Below are 19,118 nucleotides of genomic sequence, written 5' to 3'. Positions count from 1 at the left end.
TTATATATATATATATATACACATAACATTTTTTTAATATTTGGAGATAAAACAATTTTCGTTATATATGTCTATAGAGAAATATTGTAGTGAATCTAAAGATATATTATATGAAAATATAACATGATATATATCCTCATAGAAAAAACATAAGTGCAATATTAAATGTACGATATTTTTGTTACGTTAATGGAATAAATGGAAAACTTTATTTAACTATAGTGATAAGTTTTATTAGAGAGGCATGATGTTACGTGTTAAAATTTTCTGTTATTTTTCTTGTAACTATGTTTATATTACGTATAAAGATAAAAATTATTTAAAAAACTGGAAACTTTTTTAAGCAAGAACCAGTTTTTGCTCGATTCTGAAAGTTCTTTACTTAGATATGTATTTTTTTATATTTGGCGTTATATTATTATTCCAGAAATCAGTTTTCGTAAAATTTTTCATTTCATCTAAAAGATTTCTGTATAAAAATAGCCGTAAACCATTAAAATGTAATACAACGATTATTATATTACATTTTTTGTAATTGTATTAAAAATTGTATTATAAATTGTAAGTAGCGCGGTGCTATGGATTCAATTTCGAAAAGGCGTTATCAAAACTAATTAAACACAACAACGCAAATTTTTCCGCCTAGATATTTATAAATTCATAAAAACAAAAAGCATTAAATAATGCCGAAATAGTGTGTAAATATTATACGTTTCAATAATGAATAACAAGACAAATAAATTCTATATCTTTTTATTAAGATCTTAAAGTAAAGAAAAATTCTAATAAAAAATCAGTCTTTTTATTCTGTTTTTTTTTTTTTACTTAAAAGTTATAATCTATTTCGTCTTTAATTGCACATATAAATTTCTTTCTCTGTAAAATCTGTATACGTTTAGTATATTTTCAGCCGCGCAAGCGTTTTAACACATTTCGAAGGCGCATACGCGAACTTTATTGTACATGGTCGTCATGACGGCACCGCGACGCCGACAAACGCGGGAACGTCAGACGTCGCGATGCATCTGTGACGTGTAGTCGTCGTCGTCGGTGCGTCATTCGACGATCGACCATCATGCCTTGATCTACACCCTCGCCGGGTTAATCGCAAGATTAACGTAATTTTCTTTATTTTCGCTGTGAGACTTAATATGTGTTAATGCAAAATGTTCAATTATAAACGTTTACAAGAACCAGTAATCACTGTTCGGTCTTGCGTGATGAAGATCGATAGACCAGAAGCATAGAGTGATCAAGAAATACGATAACAGGTGGGTATAATTTTCTAATCTTATATAATGGATAAAAATTACAGCTGATATAAATTAAAAGTTTTAATTTAATAAGGAAGTAAACGATTGATTTTTAAAATACGCTATATATTTTAAAGTATTTCTCTTTAATCGCGCGGCATATTTTGCCTAATTGTGTGTGTGTGTGTGTGTGTGTGTGTGTGTGTGTGTGTGTGTGTGTGTGTGTGTAAAATTTTCTATTATTCTACACATAATTTTATCAAGTTGATATCTTTTTTTTTATCGCAAATTGCACATGCATAAAAGTGCATTGTGTGAAAAATAAGCAGAGTTCAGGTACCAGCGGCTGAAGAATGTAGAAGAAATTCCTTATCTTATATCCATGCAATTTTCTCCTTTGTTCCGACGACAAACACGGATCCCCGAGTTACACGCGAATAGAATCAAGCTCGAGCAGGTCATTCTTGTACCTGCACCTCGATTTCCGTAAGGATCATGATCTTTTTTCTTTCAGCGTGAACAGAAAAGCCAGCTGAACGATTCTTTCTCACGTGCAATGATTTGCATAGGATGATAGGAGTGTACGTCTTATCGAAGATTGGAATAAGTTTCCAACTTCTTTATGTTGAGAATTTCTTAAAAGGTTCACTAAAAATTAAATCTGTTTTCTTAGTTAGTCACGTCATTTGTATTAATGATTAATGAGAACACATAAACGTTATCTAACAACCTACGTAGTCGAACTTCAAGATCGAAGGATATATTCTTGCTTAGGATATATTCTCTCTTATAGAAAAAATTAATATATAATTACGTATATTATTTTAATTTTATATTTACATTATTTACATATTATTTTCATATTAAAATAACTCCTTAAATTAACAACGTGTTTTTTAGTTGACATATTTTCTAGCGCCCGTAATACCGTAACGTGTTCGTCAACAGTGTATCAATGTTTGTCTACTTTCCGGAGCTTTAGACGTAATGAAATTTTCTCACGAACGGTGCATTTGAACAGAGTATATGTAGAAAAGTTCCTTAGTTAAAAGTCTTCGCATTCTCTAATTTAAAATCTTCACATTTCATGGGACTATTGCGCAATTAATTAACATTCCTATGGATGCAGGAATATTTATCGTTTTATTTTATAAAGCTTTACCGCACAATCTTTCCTGTACCGTGTAATATTGTGTAATATGATTATGATTTAAAATCATAAATTATACACTGAGAGAAAAAAATGGTTGGAATAACCACAATTTAATTATAATTTATAGCTACTTTTGGAACGACCGTAAATTTATCATTGTTTTGACCAGATAAATTATAATAACCTGAACTAATTGTATGATTATCTTACACATAAATCATATTTGCATATAGTAAATTGTACTACAATAATGTAACTATACATATAAAGTTATTGTTACTATATATAACATTATGGTAATAATAACTATAAAAATGATGCTCCTAATCATAATTATTTTACCATGCAATTATATAGTCACAAATACGATATACTTTTCTCTCAGTGTATGTATAGGTATGTTCATTATGAGCGTGAATTCCGTTGTTAATTTGCAATGACAACATTAATGCGAACATTTAGACAAATCTCTTCATTGTTTCGTCAATACTAGCCGTGGTAACCACATCTAGGACATGTAGATTGCACACCGACATGCGAACATATACGTGCATCTGTGTTACTCCAAAGATGCGCATCTTATGAGAGAAATTTTGAATGATAAAAAAACAGTTCGATGCGCGGTCAGTTAATTAAGTCACTTTTAACTCGTGTTTTTCATAAAATTCTGATGAATATTGATGACACAAATTATAAAACAGCTTGTTTATTTTATATTCAAAACGGACAATAGTAACACAGGGTTTTTGTAAATTCAGGCCCGTTTAAAAAATATATTAACTTTTTCATAAAACGCATATTACAAAGAAATTAACATTTTTTTTTTTTTTTTAGTTTCATTAAGATTTCAGCTTATTTTTCTGTTTGAAAAAACGGTTTTTTCTAATTTATCCTGTGCTACACACACACACACACACAAACACACACACACACACGCGCGTAATTACCGACCACATTCTATTGTCCAAAGATCGGTTGGATTTACTGAATATTGCAAATATTAATTAATTGATGACGTTACACCATGCAAGCGGCATGCACGTGATTACAAAGCGGTGTATCGATCACGTATTGGTCCCTAAAGGCAGTTTAAACACAACACGGACTCTAAGCGTTCACCGGGTGCATGCCTGCGGCGTACGGGAGATAGATGCATTCGGTGCATCGTATACACGCGGTTATCGATAATCGTGTCAATTTTCCGTGTCGCGTGGTCACGCCTTATACGTGCGTGCCATCCGAAATTGCATTTCTCTGTATCGGCTGTCACGGCGAGCGACGCGCATCGGTGGCTATGATTCAATTTGTACCGGGATTAGTACCAAGATTCTAATCACGTTTGAGGTGGGTGCGCTTTCACCCTTTGCACGCCGCAGAACGGCCGAGAAATTTGCTCGCGTTGCCGAAGTTTACTTGTTTATCAAGGTAAAGCCTATTCTACGGTTTTTTTTCGTAATTGAATTGACTTGATTAAAATTCAGAGATATATATTTTTCTGATGTATGGTATAGAGACTGAAAAACATGTTTTTCTCTCTCTCTCTCTCTCTCTCTCCTCTCTTTTTCCTGGGATAACTTTTATGTAAGCTCTGAAAAAACGAATTCCTGAAATTTGCAAATCAGAAAAGAAATTTAGATTATACAGATAATAAGAGCGTAATGATAGGGGAACATAAAGTCGAGAACCACTGTTTTAGTGTCACGGTCGTATATATGTGACGGGGCACGCTCTCGTTGTACAAGCGCACGCGAGATCTTGAAACGCTTTGGCTCGGAGTTACTCTCAGATATTTACCACTGTATTAAGAATTCCCTGCAGAGACTCTCGACGTCCGATAGAGGAATGAAACGGCCCGTGACATCATAGGCTGCAAATGCTGCACATTCGTGGCTTATCCCTGCCCGGTCGACCACGACGCGAAATTCGTATGACCGCTTTTGGAGCGCATGTCTACGCATCAGGACGTAATGAAAACTTCGTACTTGAATGCCTGTAGGTAATCCTTGGGAGGGAAGGCTCGGCGATGAACGCGAGCGTTTTGAATTGGTATAAAAAGGTACCGTAGAATCTTTTTATTACCTTCCTGACGCTTGCAGCTCGCCCTTGAAAGAAAGGCCAAATCACACGTAGGTACTTATAAAGTACATCGGCCGAAAAAAAAAAAAAAAAAAAAAACCGATCTGAAGGATTTCGCGAGACAGATTCATAATGCACCAGAACAGTACATCCATTGTGACTGTATAGCGTGATTACACGTGCGCATAAATAACGACGTATAGTTTCACGACCGATGACTTCATGGTGCCTATAAAACTCGCGTTATTATTTAATGATCCGGTCGTTTCATTTAGACATTACAAGCAAACGTGAACTTTAACGTTTAAAGCCTGTGTCTGAATCACGAAAGGAACTAAAGATAAATATCCGATAAACTATAAATGCTATAAATCACAAATAGAGTATCGTATTTGCATGTAGTCCCCGTTTAGTTTTGCATTAATTAAAGTTAATATTCCGAAAATTGTGCTCCCGGAATATAGCGTAAGTTATTATTAACACTTGTAAAAGGATTTAGAGACTATAATATAAGAAATTCGACAGCACCCCTAATCACTAGAAAGACTTCACTTTTCAAGACGCGCCGTCTAGTTCTCTCTGACGTCGACGTAACGACGCGTCAGCGAGGAGGTCAGGCTGCATCGCTTCGTCTTAGGAGCGCAATTACAAAAGTTTCCCTTTTAACGTTAATTAATGAGAGAGTCCGCCGTACCGTACTTCATTATGGCGCTATCCATTACGGAGGTGGCCTCTTCTCTCAACTTGGGCATGCTTTCAATTCTCCCCCGAGAGAAAGACCGTGCCAAACTGATTTGCGAAGAGCGATCGACTTTTTTTCTTTTTTTTTAACCTGCATAAAATTAGCCCCGTTAACCATAAGCATCCGCCACGGTTCGTCTCGTTTTGCGAAATGCGCGATTTCGATACGCGGAGCACGCAACCCGCGAGCCGATATCTCGCGAAATCACTCGCCGGTTAAGGTGCTCTGCCGCGAGCCACTATTTGGAATTCGATCGCGTCCTTCTCGATGGAAAAACGTAAACGGACTAATACGTGTCTTCAGGCTATACAAAGAATGAATAATCACTCATCATATATGCGTGCACAACTCCGTGCGGTCCCAGAAAGGTTAAGAATAATTTGCAAAGGATCAGAAATGGTTTTAAGGCATCCTGTGCCACTAAACTGTAAGGTGATGAAGCGCTACGGTTTTGATTTGCAAATTTGATTGCGTAAAAAATTTAAAGCAATGTTAATCCATGTTTAATCTTTAGAGGGGATCTATTTTTAAAACCTTATAGCTTTTCCTAAGTAAAATTTGTTATAATTCGTTATTTCTTGTCACAAAATATGACACTATTTCAACGCCACTATAATGGCTTTCCCGTCCTGTAAAGATTAAGTACATTTACTACTCTTGTATACAATTAATTTTTTAATAAATTAGCGAGACGAAGGTCGACGAAAGTTTCATTATCTTAAAAAATATGAAAAAAAAAAAGATAATAATAACAGTATAACGTTTATAGCGCCAGCTCAAATGACACGTACAGAAACATTCGTTCGGAGTACACGGATGACGCGTTCAATCGGTTACCGGTTCGCCTACAGATTTCGACGCATTCGCCAAATACGGCGTATTGAAGTCGAACCCGAGAAGCCGCACGCTGTCTGGTTTTCTACCCACGCCGTGACCCGCCGTCGCTTTTTACGGGAAATATGAGCAGACGGGCGTGGTGCTTTCGCTCTTTAAGTAAATTGGTCCACGGATGCGCTGCGCGATAGTATCGCTCGTGATAGTTATCGAATAATAGAATTTAGAAAATTTTTATGTATATCAAAATAAAAAAATAAAATTCTTGTTACTTCCCGGATGAAGAGAAACGTCAGAGCGTAAATCGGATGTAATAGAAGAGGAAAAGAAACGTAAACGAAACTTCTAAAATTGGAACAATGAAATGTAAAAGAATTATCATTTGCGCCTTTTTTACATTTTGATGTTTCAATTTTCGCCTCCTAGAAGTTTCGTTACTTCTGTTACTCTTCTATTGCATTCGACTTACGCTCTGATGTTTATTGGTCAGTACAGTTTCGTGTTTTTTCGAATATAGAGAAAGATGCAGAATTATTTTAGATACTCGTTTGACTTTGACTTTTAGATAACGGCTAAAACGCAAATAGACACGAGGAACCGGTTAACTTATGATTACCGTTAGGTGAAGTTAGTAAGAAAGTTAGCATAATTTATTTATTAAGTTAATTTATACTTCAATTCAATTATTACGGTCGTCTGCATCTCTTCATGTAGTATAGAATAGATCCCGACGCTATTTGTCATGTATAGTATCAACCCTGACTGGGTCTATAATAACAATAGTATCTTCCATATAATAACGCGTTTTATTACATACATACCATAAAGAACAAACGTTCATTAAAGTTAATAAACATCTTTATGATATTTTAGATGTAAGTGTACGTAAACACTTTTTTTTAACGAATGAGACATACACTTCGCATCGTTAACGCCCACGAATGTACTTTACATCTCGAAGTAAGTGTTAATATTTCAATCAAATACAAAAATTATTTACTCGATTTATTTCCAAAGACATACGTAATACAGCAGGAAATGAATATTGCACAAGCATAAATTAGCTTAAATGTTTCTGCTCGCAGCATATTTTTTTATTTATTTTTTTGTTTAGTGTATAAAACATTTTTTTTTTTCATTTAATGTACAATTGGATGTACAATTGATTCATAATTGGTTTATAATTTCAACAATGATTGCCGTATTATCATCCGTTTCATCCTGAATCAATGTATCGATAATACTCAACAATAAAAAAATGCTTAGCATTCTCTAGTCGGAGATCTTATCACAGATCGTAATCATATACTGTTACATATCCATACAAATTATAATTATATAAAGAAATGGAGTAATTAAATTTTGTATATCAAGTTCTTTACTTTTCACGTTTATTGTTAAATAAATTATAAATATTGTTTTTATACGTTTATTATTGCGATCGGTAAAAAACAAAATAATTTATAATAATTATTTTTAACAAGTTTATTATTTGAATCGAGAAAGAATCTATCTATTCCTCACAAAGCGAATTAGTTTATCAGCAAAATGATTACCTCTTTAACAATCAATGACTTGTCAAGAACATCTCATTGAAATAACTAACTGTTATCTCAATCATGTTCCTAATAACAATAAATAATGGACATTGGTGACACTTGTCCGTCCGGCAGGAAACATTGGCTACGATCGTCGTAGTTTTGCAGTCTACGTCATCGCTCGGTTTACGCCGTGGCATCACGATGGACCGGTTCTGCGAAGGTGCCCCCACCGATTTCTCTGTCGCGTTCGCGGTGCTCACGGTCCGCAATTTTTCTCGCCGCAAAATGTTGAAAGAAAGAACTGCGTGTCGTTATGTATGAATCATTGTGCGAAACTTTTATAGAAATAAGTATCAAGATGAAACTTTCGATTTGCGCGTAGGATACACCCTTGTAGGACTTCCTCGTCTTTTATGAATTGTTCTCTTGTATTTTTTTTTTTATGCTTTTGTTGTGTGCAACGATGTAGTTCGATATAGTATACGGATTGCTATTAATTATTTTATTTTATTATTTCCGTTTTTCATTCGTTGTCATGTGTTTGGATCTCTAACAAAAAAAAAAACATATAATATCATAATAAAAAAATGATCGTAGTAAACTTCAACTGTATGTTGAATATGCGTAAAAACGCAAAATTACATTTTGCACAAGTCCATCCAGGTTGGAATCTAGTTTGGAATTTTATTCGCATAATATAAGAGATCAACAGGTGTACGCACGTACACTAATACAGGAAAGAGAAAAAGACTACATCCTGCGTTTACGTATGTGTTACGTAACGCGTACGTCGATGCGTATACGCGCACACGTGCGCGAAGCGCGGCTACATTCACGAGTTAATGTAACGTTAAATACCACTGAGTAATGCTCATTGCGCGCAATGGAAAGTAATAGAAAAAGTAACAGCGATATATTATTTTGCTTCATCACGCTTCGCGTGAAAAATTGATTGAAACATTCATATTTACGTGTATGAGCCATATCCGAGAGTATTAAATATCAAAGAACGTTTCACGCAAAATACAAAAAAACAAAAAACTTTTAATACTGAAGTATTATCCGTATTTACTTTTCGGCGTCGTACGAGTGTCGGAATTTGTTGTTACAATTCGACATTGACATATAAACGGCGTGCGCTATCGCCGTGCAAATATGTGCGCGATAAAGAGAATTCGCAGATAAGCCGTAAGAGGAAGAAAGACGTACTCTAATCTGGCAATATATCGTAATAACATAATACACCTGGTCGAGACGGTAGCGGCGTGACGTACATGCGCATATACGCGCCCGTTCACGGGTCACGCGTTCTAACTCACGCGTTGCCGGTCGTACAACAATACGCGAATAGGTACGTCCCACGCCACGAGCGTGTGGGACACACGAGGATGGGTGGCTACGTCCCACGCCGAACGAATGGGACGCGTACCGACGAATGTACAGAGGCTCCGTCACGTCGCGGAAAGTAGGGATACCGCGGTAGGTTCTCCAGGCATAAAAGATCCATGGTTGGTGTATGTCAGTGTCAGTGACGAGAGAGAGAGAGAGAGAGAGAGAGAGGAACGGAGAGGAAACGGTGGAGAACCGTGTGGTCACTTAGACCAGCAGCGGCGAGTAACCGCCGATGCCACATCGACTCGCGATATCGGACTGAGAACATCGGTTCACATCTCTCTCGCAATCACACATTTTTTGAAGCCGGCATTAGTCCCGAATGAACTCGTACGGAGGAGAAAGATAGAGCTTTGGAATTTACGTGCGAGCGAGAAGAAGCACGCGCGAAGCTCGTGCATATATCTGACGCGGGCGAGAAAGTTCCGAGGATCATACAGAAGAAACGAGTTTGTAAACGAGGCCGGTCACAGCCGAGCTTCAGTTCGAAGAGTGGCGCGAGCGCGTGCGAGCGAGCGATATAATTGTATGATGTAGTTAAAACCGAGTGCCGATGATAAACGGTTGTGCGCCAGCGATAAAAGAGAACTTTTTTATATTTGAAATTTATAAAATCGGGGGCAAAGTCGCAGTGATTGACAAATTAATTATATTCGGCGGTGAGTGTGCGTTTTAAAAACATCCTCGGCTTTTATCGTATTTTACAACAATCACGCGCGAGTCTCTCTCGCGTTTGTGTGAAGTTACGCTTCAAGTGCCGAGTAATCGAGCTGTAGAAGCGACCGAAAACAGGTAGCAATGACTATTCACAAAAAAGGTACGGTGTCAAGGACGAAGAATGCGGGAGCCGCGAAAAACGAAGTCGCGACAACGTCGACGTCCTCGGACGTGACGACAACGGAGACAGTCGAGGTTGTATCCTCCACCAGCGTCGTGGAGGAATCGAGCCAGGTGAAGGAGAGCGAATCTAGAAGTAGCACGGTGGAGGTCACGAGTGCCAGTCGCGAGGTCATCATGGATTCCAAAGGTAACGTTATCAAAGTTATCGAGACACCTCCACAGACTATCCAGCAGAGCTCGTCCAGCCGAAGAACCGGCAAAAGCTCTCAAGACCTCATAGCGGGGGAGCAGATGCAATCGATTAAGCAAGCGAAGACGACGCACGAGATTCCACGCGAGCACGCGACGTCTCCTTCGGAAAGTCGGACAATTCAAGGAGAAACGACCGAACGGGCCAGTCAATCTGTGCAGACGCAAAGTCAAAGCGCGTCCCATTCAACGGTTCAGCAGTCGAGCTCCTCGAGCGTCCTAATTGAGAGTTCATCAGCGAGCGAGGATCGTAGCGGACATCGCTCTACCGCTGTAGTTTCTCACGACGTTAAAAATGGAGCTCACGTTCCCATATCTCAGACATCGTCAAGGTCGACCGAGAGTACTCACGTGAGTAGCGAGACGAGCGAGGCCGTAACGAAAGACGGTCAAACAACGTCGAGCACCACGAGAATACGCGAAACGGGAGAAAGAATCAATGAAAACGGCAAGACGATGTCTACATCAAGCCGAGAAGTAGACAGCGAACGTACAATCACACCTTCCAATGTGACCGTCATTAAAAATACTGATGATATCAAGAGGAGTGGCGATAAAAGTACGCGCAGCGATTTGAAATCAGAGAGATCAAACATCGAGATATCAACACGTTGTAATAAACCCGGCCAATCCACCTGGGATGGCACCTTTGTCTATGAAAAACCCGCCACTCCCAAGGACAAAAATGTCGTTGATAAATCAGTAAGTTCGAAGATTCACAGCGATACCAGAGATAATGAAACAAGCGTTAAAGTCACTCAAGAGACCTCGACCCAGGAGGTATCGTTTATCGATCAGAACGTATCTTCGAGTTCAAGCGTGACTCGAGACTCGAAAACGATAGTCGACGAAGGTCAACGAACGATGACTTATCTTCGTGACGTCACGTCGGAGAAAACCGCCGCAGACACGACAGATTTCGCCGGCGACAAATATTCGAAAGGGCCGACCCGTTATTCGAGACCTGGCGATTCGACGTGGGACGGAAGCTTCGTCGTGGGAAAAATTACGAAGCAGCGAAAAAGTCAGCTTAACGACTCCGACGTCAACGTGTTTCACGGTCGCGGTGACAACGTCGTGGAAACTACGCAGAGAAGAGATTTCAAAGGAAAGAGTACGGACGGTACATACGAGAAGGAGTCATCCGAGACTACGCGCGTCGTAAAAGGTGCTAGCCTTGCGGACAGCACCAGATTCATTTCTGAAGAACGACGAGATGTAAGCAGAGAAACTTCGATCCATGCCGATGGCACGCCGTTGAGTAAGGATGAACACCCAGCTCGCGTATCCAGTCCATCGCGACGAAGACTATTCGGCAGACCCGGCGAATCTATCTACGGAAAGTCGAAGCAAGATGACGTGAAGAAGCATCCTTCAGACGTCACCGTTGTCCGTACGACGGAAAAACGTCACGATACCGTGGACGTTCAAGATGTCAGCGAAGAGCAGAACATTTCGAACGTTACTGAATCGGTCTCCACGTCTTACATCGTCGAATACGCGATTTCCGGCGAGAGAGAGGACAAGAAGAACGTCGAGAAGGTCACGTCGGTGTCCGAGGTAATCTTAGAGGAGGATAGTCCTGAGATTAAAATTACGCGCGGCCATGGAAGTCCGGAGAGGCAGACGAAATTTGACACAACCTCGCGCTGCTACAAGCCCGGTCAATCCGCTTGGGACGGCACCTTCGTCTACGAACGACCGGTAACACCTGATAGTCGCCGAAGACCGGAAGATAAACGTACGGTGAAAACCATCGATATTCGAGATGTTACGGAAGATAATTCGATTAACGAAGCGGACGTTACGAGTACTTCTTACATCGTTGAGCATTCATCGAGTCAGCAGAGTTTCTCAGATATCAGGGATGCCAGTGTCAGTACCTCCACGAGGTACGAGACAGTCGTTTACGAGGGGCGCCCTGTCGAAACGACGATTAGATTTGATGGAGATACGTCACGGAGCGAAGTTTCGACGACGGAACGTCGGACTAGTCCCTCTCCACGACCTGGAAGTCCGGAGAAGATACCGAAAGATAGAGATCTACGAAGTACCAAACCCGGATCGTCGACGTGGGACGGAACTTTCGTATTGGAGAAATCGCAGGAGAAGAAGCGACCACCTAGCAGAGAATCCATTGATAGGCTACCAGATAAATCTCGTCCAGCAGACAGCAAAAGGACACCCTGTGTTGATACATCGAGGAAATATGTTAGCGAGACTACTATCGATCTCCGAGATGTCAGGCAAGATGTATCGAGTACGTCAGAGATTATGGAAAGTTCCGTCGTTACGGAACAATCAAGAATGCACGAAAGTTACACGGACTCCTCGAATCTTGATTTGTCGACGACTTCCGTCGAGACTGTTACTATTCGCGACGGTCAGCCAATAACGACGCAAAAAACAGTAACCATTCAAGAAAGTCCTCACGGTGGTGCAAAGAGGCTGCCCTGTAGCAGTGACGTAATAACTACTACCGACATTAAAGAGACCACTGTTAAAAGCGAGAAGAAGGAATCTCGCGCGGACGATAGAAGTTACCGACCTCTGAAACCGGGATCGTCCACATGGGACGGATCGTTTGTGTATGAGAAACCAGAGGAAAGGAAACCGAGTGATAAAAAGTCACCGAAAGATGTACATGGAGCTGCGACTAAACAGAGTCCAATTAAAGAACCACGGACCGATAATGTTGATCATCAAACAGTTACAATTTTGGATACGTCAAAAGATGTAAGAAGCGCTACCGATTATTCTACGAGCTCCGTCACGGTCGAGCAAACATTCATCGCGGATTCGGAGACATACGATTCTTCAAATATATCCAAAATTTTCATCGGAGAAAGAAGCGCAGAGGATAAAGTGCGCGAAGCCGATAAGAAGCCAAGACAGCTGTTCGTCGAAAAACCTGAGCCATCGCCTCGACAAAGACCTCCGAAAGACACTGAAGAGCCTAAACATAAAAAACCGCAGAGTCCGGTGGATAGAACGCAACGACCGTCGAAGCCAGGCGCCTCCACCTGGGATGGATCGTTCGTGTACGAGAAACCGGAAGAGAAGAGGCCAAAAGATATGAAAACTGAAGATAAGCGAAGCCCAATCAAAGACAAACCGAGTGACATCGCCGATCATGGAACATCTGTTACGATACTGAATACATCGAAGGATGTGTCAAGTTCTGCCGATTATTCCACTAGCTCCGTCACGGTCGAGCAAACGTACGTCACCGATTCAAAGACTTATGACTCGTCAAATATATCGAAAATTTATATAAAAGAGAGTCCGAAGGATAAAGTACATTCGATCGATTACGAGATGTCAAAAGAATCCCCCGACGAAAAGCCGCAGAAAAGTCCGATAGACAGAACGCACCGACCGTCGAAACCTGGCGCCTCCACTTGGGACGGTTCTTTCGTGCACGAAAAACCGCAGGACACGCGAAAGAAACCAACACGTGATGAACCAACTGAAGTGCCGAAGAAACGTCCGGGGGACGAACGAAAACCGATTGAGAAAGAAAGCGAACCAGTGGATCAGAAAGGAAAAACGTTGCCTACTCCGATTTCGCGAAAATCGACGGAGACCCAGAAGGACGTCACCGAGATCAGACACGTCGAAGATGTCGCGGATATCACACATGCGGATATCACGCGTACATCCGAAGTGCTTCAGCAATCTTATGTAATCGATCAGTCTTCGAGATTCACTTCTGTGCAAGACGTGCGCGATGTTAAGGACGAGCGTGTCATCACTGAATTTACGACGGACACGCGCAAGGATGTGGTGAGTAATTGCAAGACGTTAAAATGTTTCTTCATTAGCTGCTTCCACAGGTAATTGCTAAAACTACGACTCATTTAGTTTTCCAGGATAATATTTGTACCATATCTCTGTTGTCAACATTTATTTCTATAAGAATTTAAGTCAAATACTGCAAACTTTGAAAATCTTCTATTTTCGATGCACTCGAATTCTCAATACATTAACTTTTCGATAGTTGATAATGACCATATGTTAGTAGGCAGATTTATAAAGATCTTATCGAGACACTTTGAGCTCAGTTCTTTCGGAAGAGGTTCGAACGATACTTTCACTTCCGAGCGAAGGTTGCAGGTTCATATGTGTGGCGCCGCGTTGAAAATAAACCTGACGTAATATGGCGATTCGTAGAAAGATGGGAAGGGTTAAGAGGCAGAAGAGAAAAGAGAATTCGTTTTGTTGAATCCTTTGTTTGAAACAGACAGAATATGTACATATATCGTATTTCTAATATATACGAATTTCTGGACGACTGAATCCCGATTCATCGAACTATTGCAAAGCGAATAGGGGAATCGAACGGGAAATCGATATTTCACATGGGAAACATTTGCCCGACATTTTGCCCGACATACAGTACCTCAATCGTTGTATTGTGATCGCTTTAAATCGTCAATATGTTATTGCATAGTACAGAAATATATGAGACGTATCTTAATATTTTTAATATATTATCATCATTGACATGAGAACAATTCGATAACCTCTCCGTTTTCGATTAAAAAGTGAACTTCGACATGTAAATAGGCGAGTTATCTTTGAGAGAGATAAATGTATGTATATTAAGACGATCATTGTACAGTTCAAAGTGAATTAAAGACAAATCTTTTTTTTCTATTTTAATTTCCAAACCATATAATTTTCAAGCCATAATAATAATGATATTTGACGTGATATCTTAAAATATCACGTCAAATATCATTATTATTATGGAAAAATGTAAATTTAATTATTGTTATATTATTTATATTATATTTATAACAAAATTATTTATAACAAAAGTCTGTATATGAAAATTAATTATTATGATTATTTGCATTTCCATGAAAAAATCCTTGAAATTGCATCCTTCTCAGACATGTAAGGGTAATCACTTGCAATTAGGCTAAATCGAGCATATGCAGAATGATAATAATTGCATGCAATGTAAGCAAATTTGGCAGTGATGTCACCGCTCAATGTAACTCGCTTAATGTATGACCAATTGAATTTCACGCGCGTTCCGCTTCGCTTATCATGCGGTCGCCTCGTTCAAGTGCTATAGAAATCTTAGTTAAGAGATGCCACGCTGAGAGACACGTGTACATTGACGTCACTCATCGCTGGTTACAGTATCGATAGCAACGACCGATAACATTAAATAAAATAATAATAGTACAACAGAGAGAGTGACATACAGGTGTATCGTTTTACAATAATACCTTGTATATCCACTGTATATTGCAACATATCCTATAGAGCTCAATATTGATTTAATCAGTAAAAACAAAATCGCGCATGGTATCAACGGGTTTTACACTGCGACCGAGTCACTCTGTGGCTGAAAAGTCACATGTTTTCATAGAAATATGGTATATCGATATCAAACAGAAAGAAAAATGCCACAGATGATACTCTGGATTTTATTGCTACAGCGATAAAACGGTAGTGTTTCTGAAAATTTGAAATTTAGAATTTCAATTTTCAGAATTAGTTTCTAATAGAAATAACACTTCACTTTTATTCAAAATGATTGCGTCCAATTTTTTTCTAATTTGTAAAATTGTCTTTTTTTTTTTCAATTTTATTCTTTCTGCGTTTTAGTTTTCTTACGATTACATTAATTTCAATTTTGTTTCATGTCTGATAAAATCTTATTTTTTGCACATGCTGCTTATTGAAAATTCAGCGAGCATACTTTTCACTGTTAACAGCAGTGAATTTCTTAACTGAAGATGCTCGGGACAATTTGAAACTTTATCTCCGCGTAGCATCTCACAAATCGGATCGGTACTTCGAAGTTTACGTTATCTAACGCTGTAGTCTGAATATTCACTGCTTTGCTCACAAGGATAATTCACAAGGACTACGTTGGTAATTTGCAATATGTTCTCACGTTTACAAGTTTACACCGGTTGAACGAATTAAAAATAAACATTCGTAACTTATTCCGCACCATACGGACAGTCCGTTTCTTTAAAGCAGCTCGATTTAATTCTCACAGCCGTGACTTTACTCCGAGGTCTCTCGAGATGATCGATAAAATGCTTTAGTAAGTTCGCACACGTGCTTTTTGCGTTACTTCATTTATCACTCTGTAAATGAATATCCAACAAATATCTTCTCTCCATCGTAGATAGAAAAAACGATTTCTGTGAAATCTATTTGTATGTTACGATTGTAATTTACGTCCCTATATTTAAAACAATTTATCTTGATGCTACATTACAGACACCCTCCGTTGTTTTCGATTGTTCAACATGCAAACAACTATATATGGAGATGGCCTATTTGGATCGAGATATAACGATACGTACAACGTACACGCGTGATCGCGTTTTCCCGGCGCGATTCGGTATTATTATTTTATGAAGGCGCGTGCAATATGTATCTCGTCATGTCACACATTACGGCATCGATAAATGTGATTATGATGATTTTATTAACAGCACTTAATCACGTTCATCAAAATTCTTTTAACGCGGAAATTTTTATTAAACTTGTAGTTACTACGAAACAGCAACACAGAGGGGATCGTTTTTAACGTGAAATTTCTAAACAGACAAAATTAAACTCATCAGGAAAACAAGTAAAATCTAAATTATGTAAACGAGCTTCATTATGAGCAACTCTCGATATCGTCAGAGGAGGGGCAATCAGCTTAAGATTCAAGCTACTTAACTCGCTAATTAAATGCCAAAACTTCATCTGATGTGCTTTATGCGAATTACATTCGAGCGTTAAAAACAGTAAAGGATTTGACTAATAATATCAGCAGACGTTATTTGCTTCGTTGTAGAGTCAAATTAAAAAGCAAGCGTGCCTATGAATGATAATAATGAGCAGTTACAACAAATTGAAAAAAAAAAATAGACACGTGACATTTTTAATGAACACAATGTAACGTGGAATTTCATCACAAGTATAAGTAAAATATCAAAATTTCCCAAATGAAACAATATTTTTCATAGTAAATTTATCATGGATTTATAAGATACTTATTAATATTAGTTTCATTAAATTATTATCACTTTAATAGTGTGATATTATGTTTCCACACAGTTATGGCATAAAACTGCACTTAAAAAATGAATAGTAATCTGCACACCTTTATGTTAAAAAATATAAAGGTGAAATATAAAATTTACGAAAATTATTATTAGATGTAAAATTCCTCTTAATAACTAGAAATGTTAATCGTTATCTGTGTTTTATATATATATTAATCAATACTTAACTATTAAAAGATTACAATTGTTTATAAAATTCGAGAATTTTAAGAAAAAAGATTTTGAGATTCCCTACACACATTTTAATAAAAAATACAAAATCTGTAAATCTTTTAAAATATACATTTATAAAACAAAAAAAAATTCTTTGTACAAATCATTTACATTATCGATAGTACGAATATAATCTATTTCTGGAAATGACAGCAATGTCGGTAACGAAACAAACTAAATCGCAAAAGTACGGTTCGACACGTTACACGATACTCTGTAAGCGTGCACATAAAAGCCGTATACACCAATCTCGTGTTACCTGCATTCTGTCGAACTAAGCATTACCGGCGTTCCTAATCTCGTTCATGCTCGCGGCGCTCATTATGCAGCACGTTTGAAACTCGTAATGAACGCTCGCGGAAAAACGAAGCCGCATTTATGTCGTTATTACGCCTCGAAGTCTTTACCAATGTGTGTACCAAGGCGTTTACTGTATATAATTAGCATGTCAATTGAATATCACAAATCATTATTTTTATTAATAATTGTTATGACATTGAGTAAATTGACATAATGCTGCAGTCGTCATTTGTTACGAGCAAAGTAGTTGTAAAGTTTTGCGAGTGGTGGGACAGTCATAACTGGTAGTTTATGTTTGACATTTCCTAACAGTTTATATATATGCCATATCAATGCAAGTACTTTATTATAGTATAATCAATGCGTTACCTATACAGCACTAATGTTGCAGCTGTAAAATTCTACGTATCAATTTATAAAAACGTGATAATACTCGACATTACGGTATACGTAATAATTAACAGTATAGTTTTACACTGTACGTGAAAACATGATCAACCATTAGCAAAGTGATAATTGAAAGCATTGACCGTATTAATTGACAAATTATTCTGCTTTATATCTACTAATATTACTGTCATTTAGCCAAATCTAAGAAATACTTAAAGAATATTTTTGTCGTATTTTTTTTTAGAGAGATGTTACCGAGTCAACGAAGGAATTTATCGATAAAGAGCAGGTGACTAGCATGGTAGCGCGGGATGTCATCGACACTCGATTCGATACCATCACCGGCCCGGCACCCCGGTCACCAACGGATTCCACGAGGAAACCATCGCCTGAACGGCCCGGTTATCCTCGTGGAATACCTGGTCTCAGGGAAGACGATCGACCAAAACCAACTCCAGTTGCTGGAAAGCCCAGCCGACCTCCGCAGCGCGAAAGAAGTCCTCAGCGGCCAGTAGATGGCAGGTAAATGAAAACACTGTTTCTTCTTTTGTCTTTAAACTGCTCTAATTCCTTTAAATATGTCTAAAGAAGTAAGAAAAAAATAAAAAGGCGACAGTTTATACTTATTACTTGTCGATATTGATTTCGTAGACCTTCCGAGATCCGGCCAAAGTCACCTGAAAAGCTTCGGGATCATACGTCGCCGACTAGAAGACCACAGCCAGCGGCCGGCAAGCCGAGTCGACCCGAAGAAAAACCTACAGCATTTAGAAAATCCGATAAAGAACCTGAACCTTCGAAACCTAAACCTAGTCGATTTGCTGAGAAACCGAAGAAATTGGAACAGGACATACCTAAAAGAGGAGATCAAAGTCCAGACTCTCTCGAAGAGGATGTAGTCTATCCTAAATCAGTGCTGGTACCGGATATATTGTCGAAAATCCCTCTAAAAGAACAGTGCATTTGCGAGCTTTGTACTTGCGGGTAAGTGTTCCTTGTAATAAAATACTTATATCTCTCTCTTCATATATAAATATATAAAAA

General features: G+C 38.5%; 1 protein-coding gene across 2 annotated transcripts in view; it reads left to right on the top strand.

Moving 5' to 3' along the window:
* The first annotated feature begins 9,156 nt into the window (after nt 1-9,156).
* The window catches only part of LOC108746608 (microtubule-associated protein futsch), a 22,558-nt gene continuing 12,596 nt past the window's right edge, over nt 9,157-19,118 (top strand). For both annotated transcript variants that reach the window (XM_018483479.1, XM_018483478.1), the window contains exons 1-3: nt 9,157-13,866; nt 18,319-18,596; nt 18,726-19,058. In XM_018483479.1, coding sequence (XP_018338981.1) covers nt 9,790-13,866; nt 18,319-18,596; nt 18,726-19,058 — 4,688 coding nt within the window. In that variant the 5' untranslated portion in view covers nt 9,157-9,789. The remainder of the gene's footprint in view (nt 13,867-18,318; nt 18,597-18,725; nt 19,059-19,118) is intronic.

This window comes from Trachymyrmex septentrionalis, unplaced genomic scaffold (genome assembly GCF_001594115.1).
Source record: "Trachymyrmex septentrionalis isolate Tsep2-gDNA-1 unplaced genomic scaffold, Tsep1.0 scaffold182, whole genome shotgun sequence".
NCBI classification, from domain to species: domain Eukaryota; kingdom Metazoa; phylum Arthropoda; class Insecta; order Hymenoptera; family Formicidae; genus Trachymyrmex; species Trachymyrmex septentrionalis.
Note: the sequence above shows the minus strand (reverse complement) of the source record. Positions and strands in the feature narration are given on the sequence as shown.